Source organism: Balaenoptera ricei, chromosome 8, assembly GCF_028023285.1.
Source record: "Balaenoptera ricei isolate mBalRic1 chromosome 8, mBalRic1.hap2, whole genome shotgun sequence".
Taxonomy (NCBI): Eukaryota; Metazoa; Chordata; class Mammalia; order Artiodactyla; family Balaenopteridae; genus Balaenoptera; species Balaenoptera ricei.
The window spans coordinates 7,659,453-7,686,748 of NC_082646.1; the positions used below are offsets into that span (position 1 = coordinate 7,659,453).

At 44.3% G+C, this 27,296-nt stretch overlaps 1 protein-coding gene across 1 annotated transcript; it reads right to left on the reverse strand.

The window, feature by feature from the left end:
• Positions 1-8,109: 8,109 nt before the first annotated feature.
• DDX25 (DEAD-box helicase 25) lies at positions 8,110-27,269 on the reverse strand. The gene is made up of 12 exons (XM_059929236.1): positions 27,084-27,269; positions 26,399-26,465; positions 26,101-26,145; positions 25,455-25,590; positions 24,163-24,255; positions 23,949-24,051; positions 22,270-22,384; positions 21,157-21,334; positions 13,086-13,323; positions 11,734-11,896; positions 9,490-9,678; positions 8,110-8,303 (listed from the first exon to the last, which is right to left on the reverse strand). The coding sequence occupies exons 1-12, from the start codon at positions 27,144-27,146 to the stop codon at positions 8,242-8,244; spliced, it is 1,452 nt and encodes a 483-aa protein (XP_059785219.1). The 5' UTR covers positions 27,147-27,269; the 3' UTR covers positions 8,110-8,241.
• Between the last annotated feature and the right edge of the window lie 27 nt (positions 27,270-27,296).

Genomic DNA, 27,296 nt, shown 5'->3' on the forward strand with positions numbered 1-27,296 from the left:
CGGTTGTTTTAAGTGAGCTCACACGAGGCAGTGCCAGAGAACGGAGACATAAATCTCTCCCAGCGCGTGGAGTCACTGCCAAACACCTTGGATAAAACTTTCTGCCTGTTGGAGACAGTTTTTCACCCCCTTTAGAAATGAGGAGGGAAAAAGTACTAAAATTCGAAGAGAGTCGGGGGAGGGTGTTAGCAGATTCTGGGAATGACAAACTTGTCAACGCTTTGGCCTAATAAAAATTCTTCCAGTAAGAAAGGCAAACTTTTAACTCCAAGATTTTCCTGTGCACGCTTTCGGGGGAGGGGAGGTGGGTGGAGGGCAGCGCTGGTCATCTGGCCAGGCTGTGGGTTAACCCTGATGGGGGACGAGGGATTTTCTTGCAGCCCATAAAGGCAGTATCTGCACCAGAGTTGGGCAGCTTGTCACACTTCACCCTCTGCGCTGTGGGTACAGCCTCAAATGCTTCTAAACGAGAGCAAACTCACGCAGGCTGTTGGAAAACATTTTGAAAACCCCCAGCCAGAGAGCAACCTTACCTAGGAAGTGCAGTCACTCAGGGAAGGGACAATGAGTGGTGTGGCCTAGCCAGCCCCTGTGGCCATGGGACCAAGAACTGCTTTAGTTTTTCCTTCACTCAGAGTTCTTTAGAGTTTGTATTCTTTGCAAACACTTGAAAGCAACAAACATGTAGAAGAAAGTCACCCACAACCTCACCATTCCTATAATGTATCCAACGGTTTTGTTTCGAAGTTTCTTGTCTACACACGTACTTTTTTTTTTTAAACTAAATTTATTTATTTATTTTTGGCTGCGTTGGGTCTTCATTGCTGCACGCAGGTTTCCTCTAGTTGTGGTGAGCAGGGGCTACTCTTCGTTGCGGTGCGCAGCCTTCTCATTGCGGTGGCTTCTCTCCTTGTGGAGCGCGGGGTCTAGGCACGCAGGCTTCAGTAGTTGTGGCATGTGGGCTCAGTAGTTGTGGCTCATGGGCTCTAGGGCGCAGGCTCAGTGGTTGTGGCGCAGGGGCCTAGTTGCTCTGTGGCATGTGGGATCTTCCCGGACCAGGGCTCGAACCCGTGCCTCCTGCATTGGCAGGCGGATTCTTAACCACTGAGCCAACAGGGAAGTCCCTAAACCCATACTTTTAAAGCAAAATTGTGACTAGGATTCCAGGCCCCCTTCCCGCTACCCCCTCCCTTCTTTTTCAGCCAAGAAGTCTCATCTAGATTGGTGTTCTAGAACTTCACTACTCAAAGTGCGCTCTGCAGACTAAGGGCATCGCCGCCGCCCAGGCCTGTGAACTCAGAGCCGCAGCTTAACATGCTCCCTCGTGGTTTCTGTTTACACTCAAGGCTGGGAGAGGATGCTCCAAACACATGGGCCAGGACAAAACTCTTCTATAAACTGGGGCAATACAAGTCCTTCCTTCCCTCCTCTTCATGCAGGGATGGGACATGAGTGAGGGGAGGATGCATTAGGAAGGGTGCAGGATGGATTAGGAAGGCTCTCTGCCTTCCTGCGCCTGGTGTCTTCCCTGACATAAAGCAGAGACGAGAAGGATTTCAGAGCTGGAAGGGACCTCTGGGGATGAGGCTAGAACCCAGGTGTCCTGACCCCTCCACACGCATCACTGGTGCCTCACCTGGAATCCCTCAGGCAGACGAGTCAGCAGGTGGGCGTGCACGGCCCAACCTGGGAACACCCAGCGAGATACCTCACCCCCCCCACCTCGGCAGTCACAGCCTCCTGGCCAGGCCAACCGTGCCCATTGCCTTGTGTCTTGGCTCCAGGTGTGCCTCTTGACTTTTTTGAGACAGGAAAGATCTACTATATGATTCTCTATTGTAAAGACATCAATTATCCACCAATTAATGTATGGACTGAGTAAACAAATTATTACTGCCAAATGGGTACAGATAAAAATTCAGAGGTTTTTTTGGAAGTTGAGAAAATGGATCTAAAATTAATCTTGAAGAATAAAATCGGTAATGATTTTTTTTTAAATGAGAATTAAAATAGTCAAAAGGAGGAACAAGTCCTTAAATTAAAACACTGTATGACAATACTTAAAACTGTGGCACTAGCACAAGAACAAACCGAAATTAAGTAGGTACCCAGAATCCTATTATATGTGTGTAGGTGTATAGAAATTTAATATGATAAAGGAGATTGTGGAAAAAAGAAAGATTTCTCAATAAACGGTATTGAATTTAGTTAATTTTTTTAAAAAAGGGAAAATGTGACCAATTTGATATACCTCACACCAGAATAAATTTCAGATGGATTACTCAAATATCTTTTTTAAAGATAAAAATCACAATAATAATCAAGAATAAAACTGAATATTTCCTAGAGCAGGGCTGACATTTTAGAACCAGAAGACAGAAACCACAAAATTATTAAATTATTTCACTACAAAAATGAGGTAGTTTTGTGTGTAAAAGCCATAGTATAAATTAAAAAGGCAAACTAGGAAAATATATGTTCAGTAAAAAGTAAATATCGTTATTTGGAAAAATCAAGTCACACATGTATTTCAAAAATCTTGGTAAGGACAGTATTAAGATCTCATACGATAAATGGGCAAAGGACACCACAGAGGTTTTTCAAACAATGAACCTCATGCCAAAAAATAAAAATATGCAACTTTGTATTAAAAGAAATGTAAACCAGAAAAAGTTACCAAGCAATTTTGAAATGAAAATATCCCTTGCTGGTTAGGTGAGGTGAAATCAGTGGGGTAATATAAACTGAAATAGTCTTGGCCTTTGGAAGCAATTTGACACTACCTATCAAAAGCCATAAAAATGCTCCTATGTTTTGACCTAGTTCTCAAACATAACATCTCTAATTCTAGGAAATAATTCAAAATAATGGGCAAGAAGATTTGCTGCAGCATTATTCACAACGTTGAAAAACCGGACAACCACATAAATGTTCAACCAGGATAATAATATGCATTATGTTATATTCACCTCATAGGATAATCTGATCAATTGTTATTATCATAATAATTCCAAAGACTACGTAGCAACATGAAAAAAAAAACACTTGAATGTTTCAAATAAAAGGACACAATACCAATACCATCTATGCACTATGATTAACTACAGTCATATTAAGATGAAAAGGACCATTTCAAGACAATAAGCGTTATGATGAAGTAATGAGCTTTTTGATAATTTTCCCTTACCACTTTTTTGCTGTTTTATTGCTCTTATAAGGTAAATATTAAATTATAAATGATCCACATTCTGCATAAGCTGATGAAAATAGGTATAATGAGATGGTCACACGGGGAAGCCAGTGAATCTGAAAGTTAAGACAGGGTACGGGTAGGAGTCAATCACTCCACTTTCTTTTTGCTCGTGGGAAACAGTCTTCCTCTGTACAGAGCTCCTATGGCTCATGCCCTTCCGTGTGCATAGCTCTGCTGTGTGACGTCAGGGAAACGCAGTATCTTAGAATGGGTGGAGTCTCAGAGGTCATTTTATTCCCAACTCCCAGCTCATTCAAGAACCAGGACGACAGCACCCATTGCAAGTAACTGTAATGGATGCTTCCGAATGATTGAATATTCCCACAAGCAGGGAGCTCACCACGTCGCAGAGTAGCCTGTTCAGGCTCTGCCTTCTCAACCAAGCCTGAGGCTGCTATACAGGACCACACCTCTAACCTGATGCACACAAAGCAGGGCTCCCTTGTCAATCACTTCCTTCCAACTGGGATTTCAAGCCACAAATCACAAACTAAGGGACTGAGTGAGACTGCACTACCTTCCTGACAAAAGAAAAACATTAAACACAAAATAAGAGACTATCCCCATTCACGACAAATGTATTCTAGCATTGGGAAGGTAGAAACCCACGGCTATTCTACTGAAGAGAAAAAAATAAATTACGGGAAAAGATGAATTCCCAAAGAAAAGTGCAACCGAGAGTTGCCTATGCTTCTCCCTAAAGACTAAAGACTTTGGATCTGTAAAGATTCTCATTTAGAAAATTCTTTCAGTTGTCTGAATACCAGAGGGGGAGACCCACCTTTTCCGCGTTCCTCTTTCTCATTATCCCAGCGCTTCTGGTTGTCTCTAACCTCAGCAGCAGAAGTGCAAGGCTGATGAGCGGTGAGGGAGGGCCGGCAGCCCAGCGTGGGCAGTGGGACTCTGCCCTGGGTTTACAGGACACATCAGTGCTTCTCTTCACCAAGAATCATCCCATTTCAGGTGTGTTTCCTGTATTTCATGAGAAGAGTCTAAAAGTTTCGTGTTTACAGGGCGGGTGGAAGACCAACCACATTTAAAAATAGATAATGGCGCTTCAACCCCACCCAGATTTTCAAACGATGGATAGCAAAGTATTATTTGGTGGGTGGGGCATAATGTCTGTCCTCCACCCCAAATTCGTATGTTGAAGCCCTAAACCAACCTCCCCCCACCCCCATCACCATGTGATGGTATTTGGAGGTGAGGCTTTGGGGAGGTGATTAGGTCATGAGGGGAGGCCCTCACAGTGGGATTGTGGGATTAGAGACACCAGATAGAATGCATGTCCCTCTCTGTCTGCCACGTGAGGACACCGTGAGAAAGCAGACCAGTCCTCACCTCACCAGAAGCCGACCCTGCCGGACCTTGATCTTGGACTTTCCTGCCCCCAGAAATCTGAGGAAATACATTTCTGTTGCTTACGTCCACCAGTCTATGTGGTATTTTGTCACAGCAGCCTGAGCTGACCGAGACACGAAGCAGTAAGGGAGACAGAGGAAGAGAGAAGCATCCAGAGACGAGGGCTCTGGCTGGCCGACCCATCCCTCCCTAGAGATGCGGGGACCACAGGAGGGCTCAGGGCCAGAGGACAGTGCCCCCGAGAGAGGGGTAGTGAGCAGACGGAAGGGAGGAGGGAGAGTCCCAACTCTTCTCTCAGCCGTGGGTAAAAAAAGTACAGAAGATGCTGGGATGAGTTCTTTCTGGGTTCTTCCCAGAGCAGAAAGCTGGTGCTCCCGGCAGCGCAGGGCAAGGCTGTGATGTTTCATAGCCTGTGGGTTGCAGCATGATGACGGTCCTCAGTACATGCTGACTGCCTGACAGTGGCAGAGGGGTAGAGTGGGGTTTAGGATTTAACAGGACCCGACTCTTCTGCTGTCCCTGGAGAAGACGAATGTGCCCTCCGGACCAGCCTGCAGGGCTGTCCGTACTGCAGCAGGAAGGCCCCTGAGCTCGGAGGGCGAAGAAGAGCAGGTCCACGGGGAGCCCCTCGCTCTGGACCCCACCGCAGCATCCATCCCGCAACTGCACTGGCTCCGCCTCGGCCCTCTTTCTGACCTGGGCCCCCACTTGAGTCAACGGGCAGGAGGCTGAACCCCTCAGGGGACCAAGAGCGGAACCAAGGCTGGGCACAACCGGCTCCTGTCCTGGGGCTTCTCGGGAAGGGCACCGCTTAACCCCCAGCGATCCTCTAAGACTTTCCACTGTCGACCACACGTGCAGAGTCTGCCAGCGCTCTCCTGGGGCCCGAAGTCTGCTGGGGACGTCAACACTTTCTCAGGAGCGAAAGCAATCATGTCTCCTGAGAAGGGCTGTCAGACGTCCTACCAGACTAGGACCCACACGTTTGCCTTTCCTGTTATTCATAGCGGCCTCAGATCCAGCACCTAGCATCCAAGGAATCTGCGCCCCCGGCGGCGGCCAGGTGTTCACTCGCAACTCCCACTGGAAATCACAGCCCTGCTCTACGTCATCGGGAATTTCAATACGCTCACAGTCTGAAGCTGGCCAACATAAACCTAATGGCTTTGGTTTAGTGCCTGTTGCCAAGTAACACACAGCTGATTAGCCCGGCTCATGGATGCACTGGAATCATCTGGCTATTCCCGGCTTCTCCACGTACTCTTCCCCAGGCCGGCATCCACGGAGAAAGACAACCCTGGCCCGGCCAGGCATGGAGATGCGAAGGCTGCTGGCAGTTCTAAGGGAGTAGCTGTGCCCCGCAAGACAGCCTTGGGAATGTCGACTTGCCCAACTGGACAGTTAGTGTGAAGGCAGCTGTCATGCACACAGAACAGGGATGGATTTCTGCCTCCTAGGTGGAGAGACAAATGGAAGTGAGGAGGGGCAAAGGGGCAGGAAGAATGCCCACTATTTGCAGACTCTTTGGGAATAGCTGCCAAATGGAAATCGCTCAAGACGCCTGTGAGGGTAACAGATAGAGATTCCATCAGATCTGGACCGGAAAGGGAGGTGGTAAAATCTTATTTAAGAGACCCCAATGCTCAGCTGACTATGATGGAAAGTCCAACTCAATTCTCAAATAGTAAGAGAGAGCAAACTCTCTCGATACACTTCCTACGTTTATTCATCTTGCGCCACATGACTGCGGTTCAAAACTAAGATGGCAAACATCAGGGAAGAACGTTAGTCAATGAAGAGATGGCAAGAGAATATGTACTCAACAGAACAAGTATTCACTGACTGCCTATTACGTGCTGGGCGGTGTGTTGGGGGCTGGGTATCGAGTGGATAAGCTGATCTGGCCCAGAGAGGAAGGCAGACATACCATAAGGAGAACACGAGTGGACCTTCAGAGGCGGAAGCTCTACTTTTTATAGATTCTCTCCCTGGGACTTCTCTTTGCCTCGGCATCTCCTCCCTAAGACAGTGGTCTTTAAGACCTGTTGCTTTACCTGTTTTCAGCTTCCTTAGGTTAACTGTTTCTGAGCTCTACCCTAAGAGAGTTTGGTTTTTGGTGTACACTATGCGGAAGAAATCTGTATTTTTCTCCCAAGTTCTCCAGGTAATTCTGGCAATCAGCTGGGTCTGGAACACTGTCTCGGTGGATCTGTGTCAGGTGACTGCAAGGAGGTACTAAGTACCCGAGGAGAGGCACCATGCAACTCATGTTCTCTCTTATAAGAGGAGATAACGATGTCTTCTCCTCTGGGAAACTGGCCCCGACGGTGTTTGGGGTGCCTCCTCTGAACCCCTTCCTTAAGCAAAGATCATTATTAAAATAATGCTGGCTTATTCTGAGTCTCTGCTGTGAGACTCTGAATTCTGAAATGACTGGTACATCTTATTCATCTCTCTTCCTTGGTGTTTAGCATAAAGGGTGCACGATAAGTATCTGTTGTGGGGTGAGGAGGCTGAACGATTTTCATGTATTTCTGAGCCCTGCCCACGGGATACAACATGGGCAGGTGACATGCACATGGAATATCAGAAGACATAGGCCAGAAACACCCCTCCACACCGGGATGACAGGCGCACTCACTGAGGCTGCTGGTGGCAGTCTGCTGTGACAGAGCTGGGGCCCGGCTCTGGCTGTGGGCTGCAAAACCTGCTCAGGCTTTCTGGGAGAGTATCAATTTCCCCCCCTTCTTCTCAAGCCCACTGTTTCACTTTTTAGGAGCAAATGTGAGAAATGAGAAGCATCTCAATGGGACTTGCAGGAAAACATCCAGGATTCTCAGATACACCATTAAGTTCTTAAAAGCGAAACCCTTTGGCTCCCTGAAGTGTCACCTCTTTACTAAGGCAAGTGGGTTCCCCCCACCTCCACTGCCTGTTTTTAAGAAATGTCTATAATAAAGCCACATTTTCAGAGACTATGAAATAACTGATGATGGATTAAATCTTCTCTAATTTGAAGAGATTAAGAAGTAAAATACAAAAATATCTTGAAATTCTGTGTGTTGGTTGAAACACTAAAAAAGAAGCAAAATACTCTCTTTCAAATCGTTTTACTTTGTGAAGGTTTCACCCTGCACTCACACGTGAGAGTGTGTGTCTGTGCGGGGGGTGCAGGGGTGCGTGCATGTGTGGGGAGGGAAGACACTAGGGGTGGGAGGGGCAGCAGTGAGCAAGTCTGAAGACGTGTGGTTTTTTCACTTGTCGACCAACTCAAATTCCAGAAACACTGACGTTCTACTGCCATCTCGCGGCACCGTGAGATATTCACAGGCGGCATGACCTGCTCAGATTCTATAAACTAAATCCCACAACAACCCAGTAGCCCACGCAAAGATGTTGATCTGTGAAAAGATTGGAATAAGAAATAATCTCCCTTTTTTTACTCAAAAGGATCAAGTGCTTCGCATCAATTTGGTTCAGAAAGGTCTTAAAACTAAGGCTACCATGACATTTATTTTGCCACATATTAACAGTTTCACGTTGAAAAAGGCTCAACATAAAAAATCGCTTTCAAAACCTACATTGTCGCATAAACCAGAATACTTGTAAATGATAAAGTTCTTTCTTCAGTATTCAATCTTTTCAATTTCATCCATGTCTTCAGGGTCGAGTTGCTTAATATTGCTGTCTAAAAGAACAAAAGAGAATGGAACAGTCTTATCCCAGGGCCTAAACGAAATGTCATTCCATCCAATTACATTTCTGAAGATAGTGACACCTTGTATGGAAGGCCTCGAGATACTGGGACATTCCCTAGATTAGGTAAGGAAGGGACGGTATCCAAATAACCAATCCATACTAACTACAATGGCATCAAATGCACCAGACAAGACAACATACATGTCTAAATACTGTGGGGCAGAAAAAAATCACCACAGTGCAGAGAGGGGAAGGTGGGAACCTGGGAAGGTGCCTGCCTGAGCTCAGGAGGGTGAAGTGGGCGTGTGCATTGGGGGGGCGGGTTTGCTGAATGGCCACAGGGAGTGTTGATTACCATAGCAACAGTGATCTTAATGGTTCTTTCTCCGCCCCCATCCCTCCTCCGTTATCCTAACGCAGGGGTGCTTAATCAACTTCCCTGAAGGGTCCACAGCCAGTCTGCAAACCTTTTAAAATTATACTCCAAATTGCACATATGTGCCTGTGTGCATTTCCCCGGGGATAGTGTCCTCTGCTTCCCACAGAGGTTAAGTACCATTGTCCTAAAGGTGAAAGATACATCTGGAGTCCTGCGAGGGTTCTTCCTCGCCTGCTCCGCAGCCATATCTATCCAGGGCCCTGGGGCAGGGGGACATCTCAGCTTCTGTTACCCTTCAAGTTTCCACCAGAGTGTAACACGCCCGTCCAAGAGCCCCAGCGGGTTAGCAGAGCCTGCCTTGTTTAGATGGCGGCGGCGGGGGGGTGGGGGCACTGGAGGAAGGCAGCAGGCCTCAGGATTTAGGACTGTCCTAGCTGGTCGCTGGGGCAACAGGAAGGGAAAAATGTACATAAAAAAGGAAGCTGGGGACACAATATAATCTTAAAGGAGCTTATTACTTTGCCTAGGGTGGTTCTTCATGGACGTAAAATCTGCTCCAGATCCCAGAATGAGCAATAACATAGAAATATGAGCTCCTATCAATTCCACTTGGTTTTCACATCTTCCCTTAGTTACCCCTGCCTCCTGTTAGGAACTCTGGCACTAAGAAGCAGAAGCCTACTCCCTGGCTCCTGTCCCCACCCGATCACGAGCCTCTGGGCTCAGGTCCACGACACACATCGTCACTGTCAACGTGGGCAGGCCCACAGCTCTGAGCACGACGGGTGCTACTCACTGAAGTGGTCCTGGATCCTCATGAGCAGGGGCAGCTTATCCACCTCGACCATGTTGAAGGCAAGGCCTTTTTTCCCAAAGCGGCCTGTCCGCCCAATACGGTGGAGGTAGGTCTCATAGTCTGGCTCCTCTGCTTGGTTCACGGGCAGGTCAAAGTTCACAACAATCGTGACCTGCTTCACATCAATCCCTGGAAGAGGAACGACACTGCAGGGTCCTGCAACTTTTTCCTCAGGACATAGCTATTCAAGAACCACATTTGCCGAGGGAATTCTCATTTAATAGACACAATCTGTAAACCAAACCTGCTTTTACGTAAATGAAATAGGTCCTTTGGTCAGGCAGTTTGCTTGCAAGTATGTATGTCTATGATGCTGGATAAAGAGTGTCAGTAGAAGCGAATTATACAGAAGTCTAAATATGTACAAAGCGCGTGTGCATGCGTGCGTGTGTGCATGTGCGTGTGTGCGTGTGCGTGTGTGTGTGTGTGTGTGTGCTGGGGAGGGGCTCTCAGCAGGTCACGGAGCCCCTCCATCTTCTCCACCCCCACTGTGCTAAGTGCCCAGCAAGCCCCTTAGTCTCACATTCCCTTACCCATCACAGGGCCCCAGCTCCACCCCATTGAATGGCCATTGTTCTCGTCAGGTCATTTTATCCATTGCCTCAACTGTTACAACAACTTCCGGACTGGTGTCCCCAATCCCTCATCTCCCACTCCTCTAATCGTCACCATGGTCACCACAGCAACGTCCAGAGCACTTGTATTTAGAATCCAGCTGCCCAAACAGTGCAGGATAAAGTACAAACAACTCAAGACTTCCAAGAGTTCTCCCCTTCCTTTCACACCTTTCACTCCTAATGTTTCCTAGGAAGACTTCTGTGCTCACCTAGCGCCTCCATTCCCCAACACTAATAAACTGTCTGGGTCATAATCCTTGTCCTCCCTGTATGGTGCTTTGACTCTGGAGCAATTTGTGCCCTCTTTTCTCTGGGGTCTGGAGTTGTGCTGTCCAGTATGGTAACCACTGGCCTTATGGCTATTTAAATTAATTCAAATTCAAAATCCAGTTCCTCAGCCATACTAGTCACACATCAAGTGCTCAATAGCCACCATATATGGCTTGGACAGCAGAGAATAGGAGATTTAGATCAATGCAAAAATTTCGATTGGCTAGTGCTGGTCTAGAGAGCCCGGAGTCTAGGCAGCGTGCTCCCGAGGGGAAGGAACCGCGTCCTTTTTTAGGTCACTCCTCCAAATGCCAAGCTCAGCACTCACGGCGGGTCCTCAGTTCTATCTGGTGAGCTAGTAATAAATGAGGAAACATGGTTTCCATGGTATGCGGTGTAGGCAAGGATACAGGAGGAATGAGGAAAGTACGAAGGCCCTCCTCTTGAAAAAACAAAGATTTTTCTTCCAGTAGTCAACAGTTTTAAAATTAAAAACACCTCAGAGATGACCAACAGCATTAGTCATTAGGGAACACAAGTTGAAAACGCGAGATACCACACACATCTACTGAAAACTTAAGATGAAAAAAGAGTGTCAGTAGCAATCACTGACAAGGATGGAGAACAACTGGAACTGTCCTGTATTGCTGGTAGAGATGCAAAAGGGTACAGCCACTCTGGAAAACAGTTTTGCAGTTTCCTATAAAGCTAAACATACACTTACCACATGACCCAGAAATCCTCCTCCTAGGCATTTACCCAAGAGAAATGAAAGCATATGTCCACATAAGCCTTACACATGAATGTTTATTACAGCTTTAGTCTAAACAGCCCCAAGCTGTAACCAATCCAAATGTCCATCAGCTGGTGAATGGAAGACCTAATTGTGGTACGACCCATTCCATGGAATACTACTCAGCAATAACAAGGAATGACCTACTGATACATGTAATAACATTGATGAATTCCAAAGTATGATGTCAAGTGGAATAAATCAGACACAAAGGCTACCAACTGTATGATTTAACTTACATGTCATTCTGCAAAAGACAAAAATACAGAGACAGAAATCTGGTCAGTAGTTGGCAGGGGTCATTAGTTACAGAGACTGATTGAAAATGAGCACTGAGAAATTTTGAGGGGGGATGGAAATGTTCCATATTTTGATTACAGTGATGGGTACGTGACTATATATGTTTGTCAAAACTCTCTGAAACGTATCCTTAAAAAGAGTGAATTTTATCATATGTAAATGATACCTCAATAAACTTGACTTTAAGTGCATACACATACACACCTCGAGCACAGACGTTGGTTGTTATAAGAACTTTCTCCTTCCCATCTCGAAACCTCTGAATGACGGAAGCTCGCTGATCCACAGTCAGCTCTCCACTTAACAGAGACACCTGGTGGCCATCCTGCATCATCTCCACAGTCAACCATTTGGCATTTCGACGAGTCTGCAGGAAAATCAAAACCCAGCATGGCGCCCAAGTTGAAGCAGCCTGGCTATGTGTGCAGCGCTCACGTCTGCAGGGCATGGGAGCTGGGGGTGCTGCAGAGGAGTTTTGCTTCACCTTCCCTTTGGGGCCTAGAGGGATCTGAGAATGTGGCAGGGGATTCTCCCTCCCCCGGGCTTTTAAGGGGCACATCCTCTCAACCTGTCAGAGCTTTGGCTTCTCAGCCCTGAAACAGAGAATAAAATGCTCCGCCCACCTCTCATGGTGGTCTGATGACAAAATGAGGTAACCTAACAATGATGACATCCTTGTGTACGCCAGGTACTTTGCTAAAACCTTGACGTGAATCAAGTTCATCTGCTTTCCTCATGATCTGATGAAGTAGCTACCTAAGTTCATTTAAAAAAACTGAAAAATAAACCCAAAGCTTAAAACCATTAAGTGATTTGCCCAAGGTCACATGGCTAGTCCACGGCAGAGCTGAGCTTTCCTTTACTCTACAAGCATGTTTCCAGGGCCCTCCATGTGCTGGGTGGGGCTATTCTAGGGCCGGGGCATGAAGATGAGTGGAACAGGTGAGAGCCTGCCCTCACGGAGCTGACAGTGTGCACATGGTGGTGAAAAAATACAACCAAGACACGAACACGAAAAACGTCAGATAGGAAAAGTAAATACGAAAATAAAAACAAGGGGCTGTTAATAGTGAGTGACTGAGTGGCTGCTTTGCTCATAGTAAGTTAGGAGTAGAAGAGAACATTCTTAACCTGATAAAGGGTACCTATGGAAACACTACAATAAACATCAACCTGAATAGGGAAGTGTTAGAAGCAGTCCCTCTAAAAGAAGGATGCCCAGGGAGTTCCCTGGTGGCCTAGTAGATAGGATTCCAGGCTTTCACTGCCGGGGCCCAGGTTAAATCCCTTGTCAGGCAACTGAGATCCCACAAGCGGCGGGGCGCGACCAAAAAAGAAAGAAAGAAAAAAAGAAATAAAAGAAGGATGCCCTCTGTTTCACATCATATTGAAGTCCTATTCCATTACTTCAGTTTCACCCATAAAATACAGATAATCTCTATTCAGAGCTGCTCTGAAGATTAAACAACACAATGTACAAAGAGCACCAAACGCGGTGCCCGGCTCCACCTGCACAGAAATCTGGGCACGAGTAAGACAAGTCCCGGCGGACTCACCTGGCAGAATATGATGGCCTGGCCAACGGTGATGCCACCGTAAATGTTGCACAGAGCCTGGTACTTGTCTTTCCTGCTCCTGCACAACACGTAATACTGTCGGATGTTGTTCAGGGTCAGCTCCTCTTTTCGTAACTTGATAACGTTGGGGTCAGGAATGATCCGCTCCGCAAACTGCCACACGGAGTCTTCAAAGGTCGCTGAAAAGAGGAGCATCTGGCACTTGGAGGGTAAAGCTCTACGAGAGAGGAGGGAAGAAGGCCGTCACCCGATGGCCAGGCCCGTCCCTCTCCTGGGGGGGCAGCTTCCAGCACTTGATGCCCACGGCCATCAGCTGCCCCCCAGGCCCCTGCTCTGGGGTCACCGTGAAAGGTGCTGCGGCCACGACAACTACACCTGCTGCAGAGCGCCACGTGTCAGCCCCTCCTGCCCACCAAGGATTTGGGAAAATGGATACACTGAATGTGGGGCTCCGGAGTGAAGTTTAGGTAAGTGATCTGGGTTTTCACGCCAGTCTTCTCCTTAGGAAAGACGGGCTCGTGGAGCCTAGGGTGTTAGTCTAGGTGCTGTTTACGGCAATCATCCCGCACAAGTTCCACGCGGATGAAGGGCACAGAGGCTCATCATTCGATGGCAGGTGTTCTGTCTCTGGGGCGGGAAAGAACAGCCACATTAAGTCTATTTGGAATGGGAAGAACTTGGATATAAATAAAAGGGGAGCAGAAGGGGAAGATGCTACTGCATGTGGAATGTAAACTGAACCCACAGTGAACACAGGCTAATTGATACCAAGTTCAAAAAAAAGGCAAAACGAGTGTACGGAGTCAGCAGTCAGGGTACAGCTAAGCCTGTGGAGGAGAGAGGGGCGGGTGACAGGAAAGGGGCTGCAGGGGATTTACGGGGTGCCAGTAAAGTTCTGTGTCTTGATGTGGGCCATTGTCCCATGAGCATAGCCCCTCTGTGATAGTTCACCCAGCAGTACACTTAGGATTTGTATAGTTCTCTGTCCATATTTTATACATCAATTAAAAAGTTAATTTTTTAAACAACAAAATAGAAGAGAGACCAGAGAGGAATCACTGCCTTTGAGAAGACAACAGAGCACTTAGAGAATAAGCGGTCAGGGCTAAAAGGGAGCAGGTGAGCTCATACAGTCCAGCGATTCCCAAACATTCTTTCAAGCCTGGGACCTGAATCATCTGGGAGCTTTTCAAACAACAATCGGACCGATTTCTGGTTGGCCACAGGAGACTACGTCTGTTACCTTCTCAGTGTCCAGCATCCCACTAATGTGACTATAAAGTGATTAAGATATGAGCTTACAAAACGTGCAGAATAAGAGAAGAGAAACGGGTGGATGAGATATTTCAATATATTTTTGCAAGGTGGAAAAGCGTGATAACCGAGAAGGTGGATGAAGCTGCAATATGAGCGCTACAGAGGGAGGTGCTGATGCAAAGGCAGCGGTTCCCTCAGAACCACTGGGAGGTCTAGGACGTGCAAGACCAGAGGCCTGGTGGGGGTGGGGTGAGGGCTGTGAGAAGACACGAGGAGAATCTGTGTCAGCAGGCTGCGTCGCTCGGCAATCTGCTCTCCCACACCCTTCACCTGGAAAAAGAGGGCACCAGGACTGGTATCCCAAGGCTGCGGCCATTTCACTCCAGAAAGAAAACTTATACAAATTGTCCAAGGGAAGGAAACATGGGCTGTTCTGCAGAACACACTGGATTTTGAAGACTTAGTATGAAAAGAAAGAATGCAAAATATTTCATTAACAATTTTTAGATTGGTAACATTACTTGTTAAGATGCTATTTTTGATATGTCACGTTAAATAAAATATTTTATAACATGAATTTCACCTGTTTCTTTTTTAATGTGGCTATTAGAAAAATTTTAAATTACACTTGTGGCTTACATTATATTTCTATTGGACAGTGCTGTGACTTAATGTATTTTAAGCAAAAGAAAGGAAAAGTGAACAATGGAGGGATGAACAACCAACATAAATACTCTATCTAATTTTACTTAATATTCTTTTTAGTAGAAAGCCCTTTTTGACTATTGAATCTTCCCTGGACTTCCGCATCTTTTATTCACTGTTACATTTAAACATACCAACTTATTGGTAGGGGATGGCAAGAAGGGAGTCTTGCTTGATCTTGGGCCCACACTTTTTTAAATAGGAAGGCTGGATGAAAATATATACAAGGAGCAGCTGGACCCCACCCTTCTTTGGCAGCTAAGCCTGTACAAGCAGAAGAGCCTCAGCGGACGGTGAGGATAAAGCAGACAGCTGAATAGCGGATCAAGTGAAAATACATATACTGAACGATGGACCCCTCCCAGCCCATCCACTGGACCATCCTGCTCTGCTCCCGAGATGCCAGCAACGGAGTGTCCCAGGCAGGAGATGAGAGACATTCCATGCTCCTGAAGACCTCCAGGTGACAAGCATCCTCAAGTGAAGCTTCCAAGTTACAAGCCCCAACCGTGCACACAGAGCTGTCGATAAATAAGTTTTCTAGTTCCTCAGCTTGGGTTATGAAAGGCTAGTGCAGGGTCACCAGATGCGAGGAGGAAAGATCCGCCACGAAGACAGACTGTAGCCAACAAACACAAAAGGAAACTTAGATCACTCAGAGACAGGGTTGAGAACGGAAAAAAATTTTAATGCTATAATTAATATCCTCAAAGAGGTAACTGTAGATATCACGTATCTTTGTGTTACGGATGTTTTGCATGCATAAGACAAGAAAAGGAAGCTATGGAAAAGAAACAGAGGACAATGCCGGTATGATCCAGACAGGACAGAAAAAGGCTAACCGACTGTGTTATTTTAGTGACGGATGGAATGACACATACAACTGGGTTAAAGAGGTAAATAATGCCATCAGAGCAGACTGCACCAAATGAAGGGATGAATTCGGGACCAGGCCTGGCGGAGAAGGGATGTGGAAAGCATATATGGAAACTGAATCGCGCAAGTTCAGGATGAGACAGGCAATACTTCTAAACTAAGTTTTTTGCCTCCTCCAAACACACCAGGGCTCAGCTGAACGAGTTTGCCCACATCATGCAAAGGGACACGTGTGACTGTGTCTTTCCCTTGCCATGCCTATGAAACTGAGTAAAGTTACATTTCCTGGTTCAGAGGCTGCAAGTAAAGTGTCCTGCGGGTGAACAAGGCGGGAACTTTTGATAACAGACGTCTTTCCTCTCTCAGTGTAGAGTGGAGTGTCTCAGATCTTACCAGAGACCATGCTTCTACAGTGTATCCAGTGAGATTTCAAATCACGGCAACACAAAATACACGCCTCCCACCCCCCCAATCTCTTAGGTACTTGGTTTTGAAAAAATGGAGTCTCAAAACATCTTTTTGGCTTCTATGAAGTTTTTATACAACACAGAAAATATACAACAGAAGACTGTCGACATTGTATCCAAATACAAACTAGCCTTTGTTCAACTCCCTGCATGAGCAGCAGTGCAAATGTATATTCTGGCATATTCCATTCAGTCTATAAATTCCTTATCAAAGAACATGAAAAGATCTTACCAGCTAAATGTCCTGCATCCTTTGTACACAATACTTCTAAAAACACATACAATTTGCTTACCTGTGATATTGAGCTTTTCATTACCAAAGTTTTGGGTCACTTTGTTATTTCAAACTTGCAGAAGCCTTAATAAGATTTCTAACTGTGCAGAAATGGACGTAGAGCCACCTCAGACGTGTGCCTACGAGACGCCTGCCACTGTAGCTGGCCAGTGAAAAGATTTAAAATGTTGGCCTATTTTCAAAGTTTGAGACAAAAAGAATGTCCAACTCCAACTTGGAAATACGTCAAGGATGAGAATGGAGAAAAAGATTACAGTAAAATAGAAATACCACACTGTTTCTCCACAGCTGTCTGGTGACTTGTGAAGAGGCCTCGTACTGACTGCACCTGGGCTGTCTGGTGTTCTGTAAAGGTTGCAACAAAAACTTGTAGCAAAAAATGACTCATTTTTCCTTTTTTTAGGAATAAAGCTGCCGCAGAAGTCAAAAAATGTCACCAGAAAAGGACAGCCAAGTTGAGGACTTTCTTATTTCTTTACTAAATTTGTAAAGAATCCATCTTTCAGTTTGACAAGCTTAAGTCACCCCTGTGCTTTCTAATCATGTTCCCTGAGGAGAAGAGGTTTCACTTATGATGACATCTAATAGACTTCAGAGTGCTTGAAAATGATGGACATTTTAGACATGGATAACCTAAACGACGGATTTATAGATGCAAAGGAACTGAATGACAAACAGTTGGTCCACAGAAACAAGCCTGCAGATACAGTGGAAGAACATTTTGAAGGAGCTAGAAATTGATTCTTGCAAGTCTAAAAACCACTGTTGCTAGCAGGTAAACTCCTAAGTATTCTATACTTGAACACTTTTGTTCAGAGAATATCACACTGGACTGATACCAAGAATCAGTGTGGGCTTCTACTATATATAAAATAGATAATAAGGACCTACTGTATAGCACAGGGAACTCAAATCAATACTCTGTAATGACATATATCAAAAAAGAATCTAAAGAAGACTGGATATATGTATACCTATAACAGATTCACTTTGCTGTACAGCAGAAAACTAACACAACACTGTAAATCAACTATACTCCAAAAAAAAAAAAAAAAAAAAGAATCAGTGTGGCCTTAATAAGGGCAGAGCTGCAAGTCAAAATGAATTTTAGATCTGACTGTATTCTGTTTTACTGCCACATACAAGAAAAGAGGGCTGCAGGGAGTTCAGAGGATACTGGAAAAGAGAGAGTAAAAACAACTTACCACACTGTGAGACAGAAAAAAAAGTGTTATTATTGTTTCTGTCATTAAATACAGGTACAGTAAGTCCCCTACATACGAACCTTCAAGTTGTGAACCTTCAAAGATGCGGATGTGTGTTCACATGTCCAATCACGTAAGTTAGTTCACGTGTCTGGCGTACGTTGTCACATGCATGCATCCTCTACAAGTGGTTGTGCTTTTGTGTACTTTACTGTGCCATACTGTATAGAGTACAGTAGTACAGTATCTTTATTTGAAGCAAGAGGACGACTTCACTGAACTCCTTGCTGTGCAACACAAGGAGCTTACTAATGAAGACCTGATGGAATTGGAAGCCCAGAGAAAGGACGAAGAGAGACAAGAGGAAGAAGAAGTAACTGAAGAACTGAAGAGATTCACGACTCAGGAAATAGCAAGGGGATTTTCTTTATTTGAGAAGGCACTGTTAGTTTTTGACGCACAGGACCCGAACGCAGAATGGTACATGAAGGTTGCAGCAGCCGTTCAGAATGAAATCCAGTGCTACCGTGTCATCTATGATGAGAAAAAAAGAGCTACTACCCAGACGTCACTGGATCATTTTTTCAAGAGTGTAGATAGAATTGAATCCAGCAAGGAACCAGAACGTGTGCCATCAACGTTAGTCGTGAGTGAAATTGCAGCTTGCCCTCTGTTTCCTACTGCTGACGATCCTTCAGCTCTACCATCTCCCACCTCCTCTCCCTCCTCCAGTCAGTAACTCTTCTTGCCTGTTCACTCGATGCCAGCCCCTGGATGCCAGCTGTTGTACTGTACTACTGTACTTTTCAAGGTACTGTACTTGAAAAGTAAGTAAGATTAAAAATGTTTTATTTTTTGTGTTTGTTTTTTATGTATTATTTGTGTGAAAAGCATTATGAACCTATTACAGTACAGTACTATATAGCCAATTGTGCTAGTTGGGTACCTAGGCTAACTTCGTTGGACTTACGAACAGACTGGACTTAACGAACACGCCCTCGGAACGGAACTCATTTGTATGTGGGGACTTACTGTAATATGTTTAATTAGTTCTATCGTATTTACGTTCTCCTCATAAATAGTTCTATAATTACGTATCTTAAGTATATACAGTAGGGAATTCCAGGGAGGTCCAGTGGTCAGGACTCAGTGCTCTCACTGCTGAGGGCCCGGGTTCGATCCCTGGTTGGGGAACTAAGATCCTGCAAGCTGTATGGTGTGGTGTGGCCAAAAAAAAAGAAAAAAAAAAAAAAGAATATACAGTAGCACAGCCTCCAAAATTTAAGCAGCCAATCATGTTTAAAAAGATTAAATTGCTATATCAGAGACGAAACATTATTGTTGTATTTTTCTCATACATATTATTTAATTAGTTCTCCTATGAATTACTAGTAATTGCCAGTTTAGTTCTACAGTTTTGTTTAAATAGTAGCACTAATGTAACAGAAAAGTACAGAATAATACATAATTTCAAATAAACATATATTTTCCATATTTTTATGTTAAAGTAATAACACATGTACGATTATTTCTTCTGTATTATAGTTTTATATATATATGAGATATATGTGTGTGTATGTATGTACATATATATTTGCCTGCTATGACTGTATCCCGGGTTGTCTTCCTAAAAAGTTGGTCACCGCAGGGAAAGAAGTAACAAGAAATTTCCCCAGATCTGGCAGGCACAAGTTTTGGGAATGAAAAGAGTGTACCATGTGTCTAGTACAATGAAGAAAAAAAAGATCTGAACCAAAGCACAACATTGAGAAGTTTCAGTACATCATGGAGAAAAAGATTCCAAAACCTTCTAGCGAGGAAAAAACAGATCACAGACAAAAGTCTGAGGATCAGGATGACATTAAACTTTCCGGCAGCAACACTGGAAACAGAGTATTAATTACAGTAAAAAACCCACCACTTTTCTGTTTTCAAAACTGTCTCCGAATTTACAGGGAGAAAGCTTTTCAAGACAGAATTCCACATCCAGGGAAACTCAAGCCAAAGATCAAATTTACAGGTACAATAAAAACATTTTCAGACAAGCAGGGGCTAGAAAATGAACTTCCTACACATCCTTTTGCAGGAAGCCCTTAGCAGATACGTTCCAGCATATTCAGTAAACCAACAGTAAACCAAGAAAAAGGACCCACAAGACAGGAGATTGGAAACTGTTAATGAGGACAGGGGAAACCTGTAATGTGGCTGTGACCACAGGACCGGAGCGCAACCAGCCCAGGCTGAAACCGGAGACAGTGAGTGTGGGAGATCTTCCGGAAAAAAAGAAACCGACAGAATTTTAAGATGTATTTGACTATCTGGAGATATCATTGACATATGACACGTATGATGAAACAGGTAGAGAAAAATTAAAGACTGCTACACAGTGACAGTAACCAAATGAAGAAAAATAGGCAACTCCAGGGGGAGAAGCACAAGAAAAACATAATTATAGTAACTCAATACTCAGCAGTGAACGCTATTTGTGTTGTGATGATACCAATACCAGCTGTGAATGTAACCAACTATGTTGTATACAATGAATATACAACAAGAAATAGCAATGTGAGCAGGTTATTTAAAGATATGAAAGTTAATGTCATAACGGACAGTATTCTCTAGGGGTTGGGGCAGGGGATTACTGGTTATCATTACAAGTCTTTCAATATTATACTTGAATTTAACACAGTGTATAAATACTTTATTTAAAAATGAGCGATGCAGACTCTTAAAGCCCACTCCCATAAATTCTGATTCAGTAAGGTTCAGGTTAGGCCTGATAATCTCAAATTTTAAGCCCCTTGGTGATCCTGGGAGAGAGGCCTAGGAAATCAACAGGATTTATTTAACAACTTACAGGCAAAGTCAGGACTAGATACTAGGCTCCTGATCCCAGGCTACTGTGTCCTCACGATAGCGCTATCAGGTTTTAATGAATTCTCTTTAGAATTCTGCTCAAATATAAGATAACTGGCAAAATTTGGTGCAGATCCACTGTATATGGATTCCATCTGTAAGCCTGCAGCACAAGAGTAAAGCAATCAGGCAAGATTACAAGATGAAGAAGTTGGGAAATTACAGCAGGCTGAAGGCCCACTGAGCTGGTGAAAATAATAAAAACCCAACTTGTTTTAAAGGTGAACGAAGTGGGGAATAAGCAGTAAAGACAATTAGGGGCAGCAGACAAATGAAATTCCTCCTCTGGACAGAAGATCCAGGAAGAAAAGGCTGGATGTGAAGGTTACCTTTGAATACGAATGCTTTGGTCTGAGAATCCTTGCGTGTCGATCATCACATCTGCTTCATCCAGGACAAACACACGAATCTTAGTCAAATCAATTAATTTTTGCTTGAAACACCAATCTAGGACAGTCCCAGGAGTGCCAATTATGATCTGTTTGGTGACATCAGTGCCTCTGGCAACTAGGGGGAAAAGGAAAAGGGTTTAAAGGCTTCCTTCAGGCGCAAACGACTCTAACCACCCACAATTCCCGGTAATGAAACACATGTCGTAATGGCTTTCCAAGTGCCAACCCTGAGGGTCTTTGTGGTTTTTGATTTTACAGAGTTTTAGGATAAATTCCCAAGTTTCTAAGTTTACAGTAATGATAATAGTCGTGCATGTTTGATTCTGCCCCACGGTCATCTAAAAAGCCACCCTGCAGCATTCCCGTTGTCCTACAGAAACACTGGCACAGCAGTGAAAGGCCTACAAATCTTCCCCAAATGGAAAACCACCAAAATGTCTATCAACAGGTTACATGAAATAAATGACAGAATATTATACAGCTAGTCAAAAGAATGAGGTGGGGCTATACATACTGACATGAGAAGATGTTTAAAACGCATAAGTTTTTGAACAGCATGAAAAAAAATGCTCCCATTTTTGTAAGCACTCAAAAACAAAACAAAAAAACACACAAAGATTTGTTAACAAAACCATAGCTGTCTTTGGAAATAGGTTTTTGAAAGAACTTTCACTTTTACCTTTGAATTTTCTGTGTTTTAAAGTTTTTTTGTTCACTTTATGCATGTAATACTTTAATGAAAAAGTGAAACAATAAAAGCTGTTCTGCACAAAACAACTGAGCTTCACAGAAAAGAACAGGGAAAAGCACCCTCTTCTGGGCTGTGGGAATGATGCAGCTAACATTTACTGGGTCCTTATTACGTGCCAGGGGTGTGCCCAGTGCTTTATCTGTATCATTTTATTTAATTCCAGTAACAACTCTATGATATAGGTGCCATTATATCCACCACTTTAAAGGCAAGAAAGCAGAGAAGGTATATACCACGACTGTGTTAGTGGTGCAGTCGGGATTTAAAATATCAGCCAGGGCTGGCTTGCTGGTACATACTTCGATTCCCTCGAACGGCGTACATCACTTGAACATCCACACAGAATTTCCCCATCCGTTCGACCACACGGCCAGTTTGCAGAGCCAGTTCATAAGTAGGAGCCAAGCAGAGGCACTGAGAGAGGGAGAGAGAGAGAAGCGGGGAAGGAGAAAGGTTCATAACAGCCATCATGCAATTCTGAAATACAATTAAAATTTGTGGAGGGAGAGGCACAGAAGTGAAACTGGTGATTTTGGTTGAACAGAATATTTTTACTTGAATACGACTTAGCAGCTGATAGATCTGGGGTGAATGCTGAGTATGGAAGGGGAGAAGGGGCTGAAGGATGGAGAAGCAGCTTCCTTTTATACATTCCTCTCTGAAAGGTCATGAAGAAACACAGGTTATGGGTCACGCTGTTTTGGTAGGGGAAAAATGGGATGAAGTGGGGCTGGGAATCAAAAAGAGAAGGGATGCAAGACTAATTACAGCTTGAGTGTGGTCGCCATCACCTCTTCCCTGATATTAAAAGTCTGCCCATTTCCAGAGCACTCCCTGCTTGGTCTAATCCATCTTACACATCTCTGGCAGAATGTTCCCTGAAACTCTTTCATTTGTTACTTCCATCCCCCCTATAAATGGTGGCTGTTGATGAATGAAGATGTCGATGGAAGAAACTGGTGATATTTAACGCATTTCTGAACTTCAATCAAGGATCTGAGATAGAGAGAGGGAAACACAGCTAAAGTGATAAAAACAGTTTCCACACACATTTCTCAACATGTGTTCAAGCATGGCTTCTCCTAAAGGATTTTTACTCATGAAATCAAACCCCAGATATAAATTTCTCTGAACTTGTCTAAAGAAAGCACAGAATTTCCTATGCCTGCCACTAGTCACCCATATCCATGTCCACAGGTTATCTTGCTGCGCAGGTTGTAAACTTCCTGAGGGAATCCTTGCTGCCCCATAGCTCTGAGCGCACCCAACACTTGGGTTCCCAGTTTGTCAACCAAGTTGATGAACACAGGTTGGAGAAAGAGGAAAAGATCACCAGATACTTTCCATGTATTGACACTAGGTTGGGAGAAGGGCAAGCGCAGTTCCAGCCCCTGCTCAGTCGCTCTCTGACAACTGTGACCTCACGTGTGACCTTTCCTTCTCCAAGCCTCTGCTTCCTTCTCCACTAAATGAGTAGGAGGGACTGGGTGACCTACAGCTATACAGCTATCACTACTGAACGCTCACTTTATGTTGAGCACGGTGCTAAAAATGTACATTCATTCACTCAATCTGCATGACAATCCTATGAGGCAGGTATTCATTCATTCATTCATTCAATGTTTAAGGAGTGGTTTCTACAAGCCAAGCACTGTGATTGGCGTTAGGGTTCAAGGGTGAACAGAATAACTGATCCATACCTTTATAAGTGTCATCTTTACTGACAAGAAAACGTAACTCCAAAAGATTTACTACCTCGCCTAAGACTTTCAGCTGGTGAGTAGAGAGGCTGGAATTGGAACCAGTCAAACTGTAAAGCCTGTGCTCTCAATCACTGCCCCATACTGCTGCCCAATACTCTGATTTTATGAAAGAACATCTATTCTAAATATCATCACGTCATTGCAGCAATATTGCCTATTACTAAAATATCTTTGGCACCGCAACCATTCCCATCTGTCTCCCAGCCTTTCCTTACCTGTGGAAACAATTCCAAGGCATTAACTCTGCTTAGCATTGCCAAGACAAAAGCAGCCGTCTTTCCTGTTCCAGACTGACTCTGGGCTATGAGGTTCTGAGGTCTGTAGGAAAGAGGATATGTTGGACATAAACTGAATACAAGCTCCTGGGCATAAACTGAATATAAGAGACTAAAAATAACCAGTTGGAATACCACTACCCTAGAAACTCACGGATGTGCCAGCATCATAGGGAGAGCCATCTCTTGAATTTTGGATGGTCTATTAAATCCCATTGCATAGATCCCTTTTAGTAACTCTTCTTTTCTGTCAAAAAAAAAAAAAAATCAAATACTTAAAGTCTATGATGCGTCAGTAGCCTCAGAAATACAAACCTGAAAGGTGCACTTCTAAATTAGGCCACTTTGCAACTGAGTATAAAAATTAATATTTGGAAATATACAAGTTAAACCTCAACTCTCAAACATATACAATCATGTCTGCACAGTTGGAGCACTAAAGTAATAAATTACGTCATAAGCCCAGGCCAAGGACAGTAGTAAGGGCCTAACGTTGAACTTTCTCTTGAACCAAGAAAAAAAAAGGAAAAACTCATCTGAGAGAAGTGCATCAATTTTCCAGTAGAGTTTTATTTTCCACACAAGCAGAAAACTAAGTGAGATTTATTGTTTATTTCCTTTTAGTCAATGACAAACTTTAACGTTTCAATGGCAATTTTCAGAGAAAACAAAATTTCATTTAGGTGATTCTTAAATCAATTCTCTCTAGGAGCAGAAGACGCAATATCAGCTCATTCTTCTGAGCCAGTATTTTTAAATGCGTCTTTCCTGGGGTCTCAGGATAGATGTTAGAAAGAGGATAAAGTGAAGTAGGCTGGAATACTTCCACTACAATGACATGCACATTTTGGACACGCTTAATTGGTAGATTAATTGGTAGATTACTGGCAGCCAACCTTTAATCATAAGTAAGCTTCTCCCCAACTAGAAAGCAGGCATTGGGATTTTGGATTTCCCCACTTACATAAGTCCGTATCAGTAACTCAACCTATTCAAATACATTTCCTTAATGCCAGCTGATAACTCCCTAGGAAATGCAAACCTATTTGGGAAAGTTATTCATTTAAATACCATCTGAGACCAAAAAAATAATTAAAAAGGTAAAAGCTTGTAACTTATCTAAAGGGGTATTTGGGTCATCAAAATTCCTGTTATCTGTATTCTGGTATGGAGAGTAGCAATATGGCTGTGTCTGGCTTAGCTATCCCCCTTAGCACAGCAAGGTTAAAATATTTTACCATCAAAAATGTTCTCAAGTCGTTGGAGAATTCAGGTATCCTAGTTTCCTCTTTGAGCTATATTTTAATTGCATGCAAAATGTCCATATCTCATTTGAGTATTGACCATTAGAACACCAAGGAGATCCTGATGATTATTATTAGCAGATTAGTTTGTTCTGTGCTATGCTCTCTGGAATTTTCCTACACTTAAAGTAAAAACACTCACAGCCGCAGCTCTTCAAATGTTTTCACTGAGTAGAGTGGAGAGCTGGGATCCTTTTGTAAGACTTCAACTCGGTGACTGGATTCTACTAAGGACTGCCGGATTAACTTGTTCAAGAGTGAATTAGCTGCCAATTCCACTGGAAAAACAAGGATAAAACAGGGGATATTGCAGGGGGAAAGTCAAGCCTCCTGAATGACATCTAACAAGTTGCTTCCTTCCATTCAGGGGTTGTATATCAAGCAACTAATTGTTCCTACTCTCATTTTTCTTCCAAAAGAAGGTTCTAAAAAGAATGACACAGCACTGAGAATTCCTTTTTGTTTCCACGAGGATCCAGTTTCTTATGCTCTGTTGCTACACCAACCTCTAACCTCAACCAAGCCTACACCTATTGCCAGCAGACCTAATTTTTCCTTGCCAGCTGAAAATTCATAACCCATTCCTGCATATTCTATTTCAATTTCCTCTAAAGAAGTAATCCTGACTTCTAAGTTAGTATTTCTTCTGACATTCACTATTTATAAAGAAAACAGAAGCAAAGATGGTTCTTTTCCAATTAAGATGGTATTATTCACCCACATTGTGAAAGTCATGATTAAAGGAAACAGAATGCCAGTAAATACACGCAAATGAATTTATTTCCTACCTTCATCTTCTTCATCATCTTCTTCGGTGTTATTAACAGAACCGTCTAAAAAGATGGAAGAGAAACAACTGTAAAGATAAATGCCAAGCAGGAACGTCCAGCGTTATCATCCCAGTTTCTCCTGCCCACTCTACAGTGTGTACAAAGGAAGGGTCAAGCAGTGATGGAGTTGGTAAAAAGATTGGAAAGGTAGTGGAGGGTCTTGAATGTTAAATTAAGGGAGCCAAAATTGCCAGGGACATAAGGAAAGCAATGCTTTTTAAATGAACTGAGCCCAATCTTCTTTAACAACACTCACCTACGTTTGGAACGGTAGGACTCTTAATACCCCGAAGGTTCTTCCAGGGATGGATGACGTTTGAAAACTATTGAAAGATACAAATTTCAATCAATATTGGGAAGCAAGGCATCAAGCAGCCCAGTGCCACCCCCTAACACGGGCTGGCAGGGAGGCAGGCAAGGCCACGCCAATACTGCTTCCTTTGCGATATTATGTATTAACGGATTCCTTTGAGAAGCAGGTCTCCTGTATGAATTATCCTAAAATTGGAGGAGACTTTCTACTGCCCCTGTATATGAAGTTCCTCTTTATAAGCCTCGAGTCTAAATGTGACAGTCCTTGAGGGGTCACAGCACGAGCAAGGGATAGCTGATAGGAAAGCGCGTTGGTAGATGAGATGGAGGCTAGCTGAGGCTTAATGGTCAAACTGGGACAGCAGAAAACTCAGGGTCCACTTGGGGCTCCCAGCTGCTTTCCCTCCCGCAGGTGTCTTCATTTTGCCTTTTCAAACCAAAGGTCTTGTTTCTCTTGGGGTCTCCCTTCCCGTGGCCCTCTTCCAAATCCTTTTCACACCTCCCCTCCACCATCTGACACCGGCTCCAAACCCTGGCGGAGCTCCCCCTTCCCCTCCCCAGCACATTTCCCTCCGGGAGTGCTGTTCTAGCCCCTGTCCCCTTGCCCTCCCCGGCTCGGTGGCAGTTACGTGGCTGTTCAGCCGCTCGCTCTCCGCAGCCCCTGCGTCGCCTCCCCAAAGTAACGACGCCATAACTGCGATCGCTGCTTCCGCTCCCAGCACGTGCGGCCGCCACAGGCGCCAGGTAGTGCCCGGCCTCACCCAGCGGCCAATGGGCTTTCTCGGGGTTGGGGGGCCGACCAGCCGCCACGCGCAGGCGCCCGAACTCCGAGGTGGTGGGAG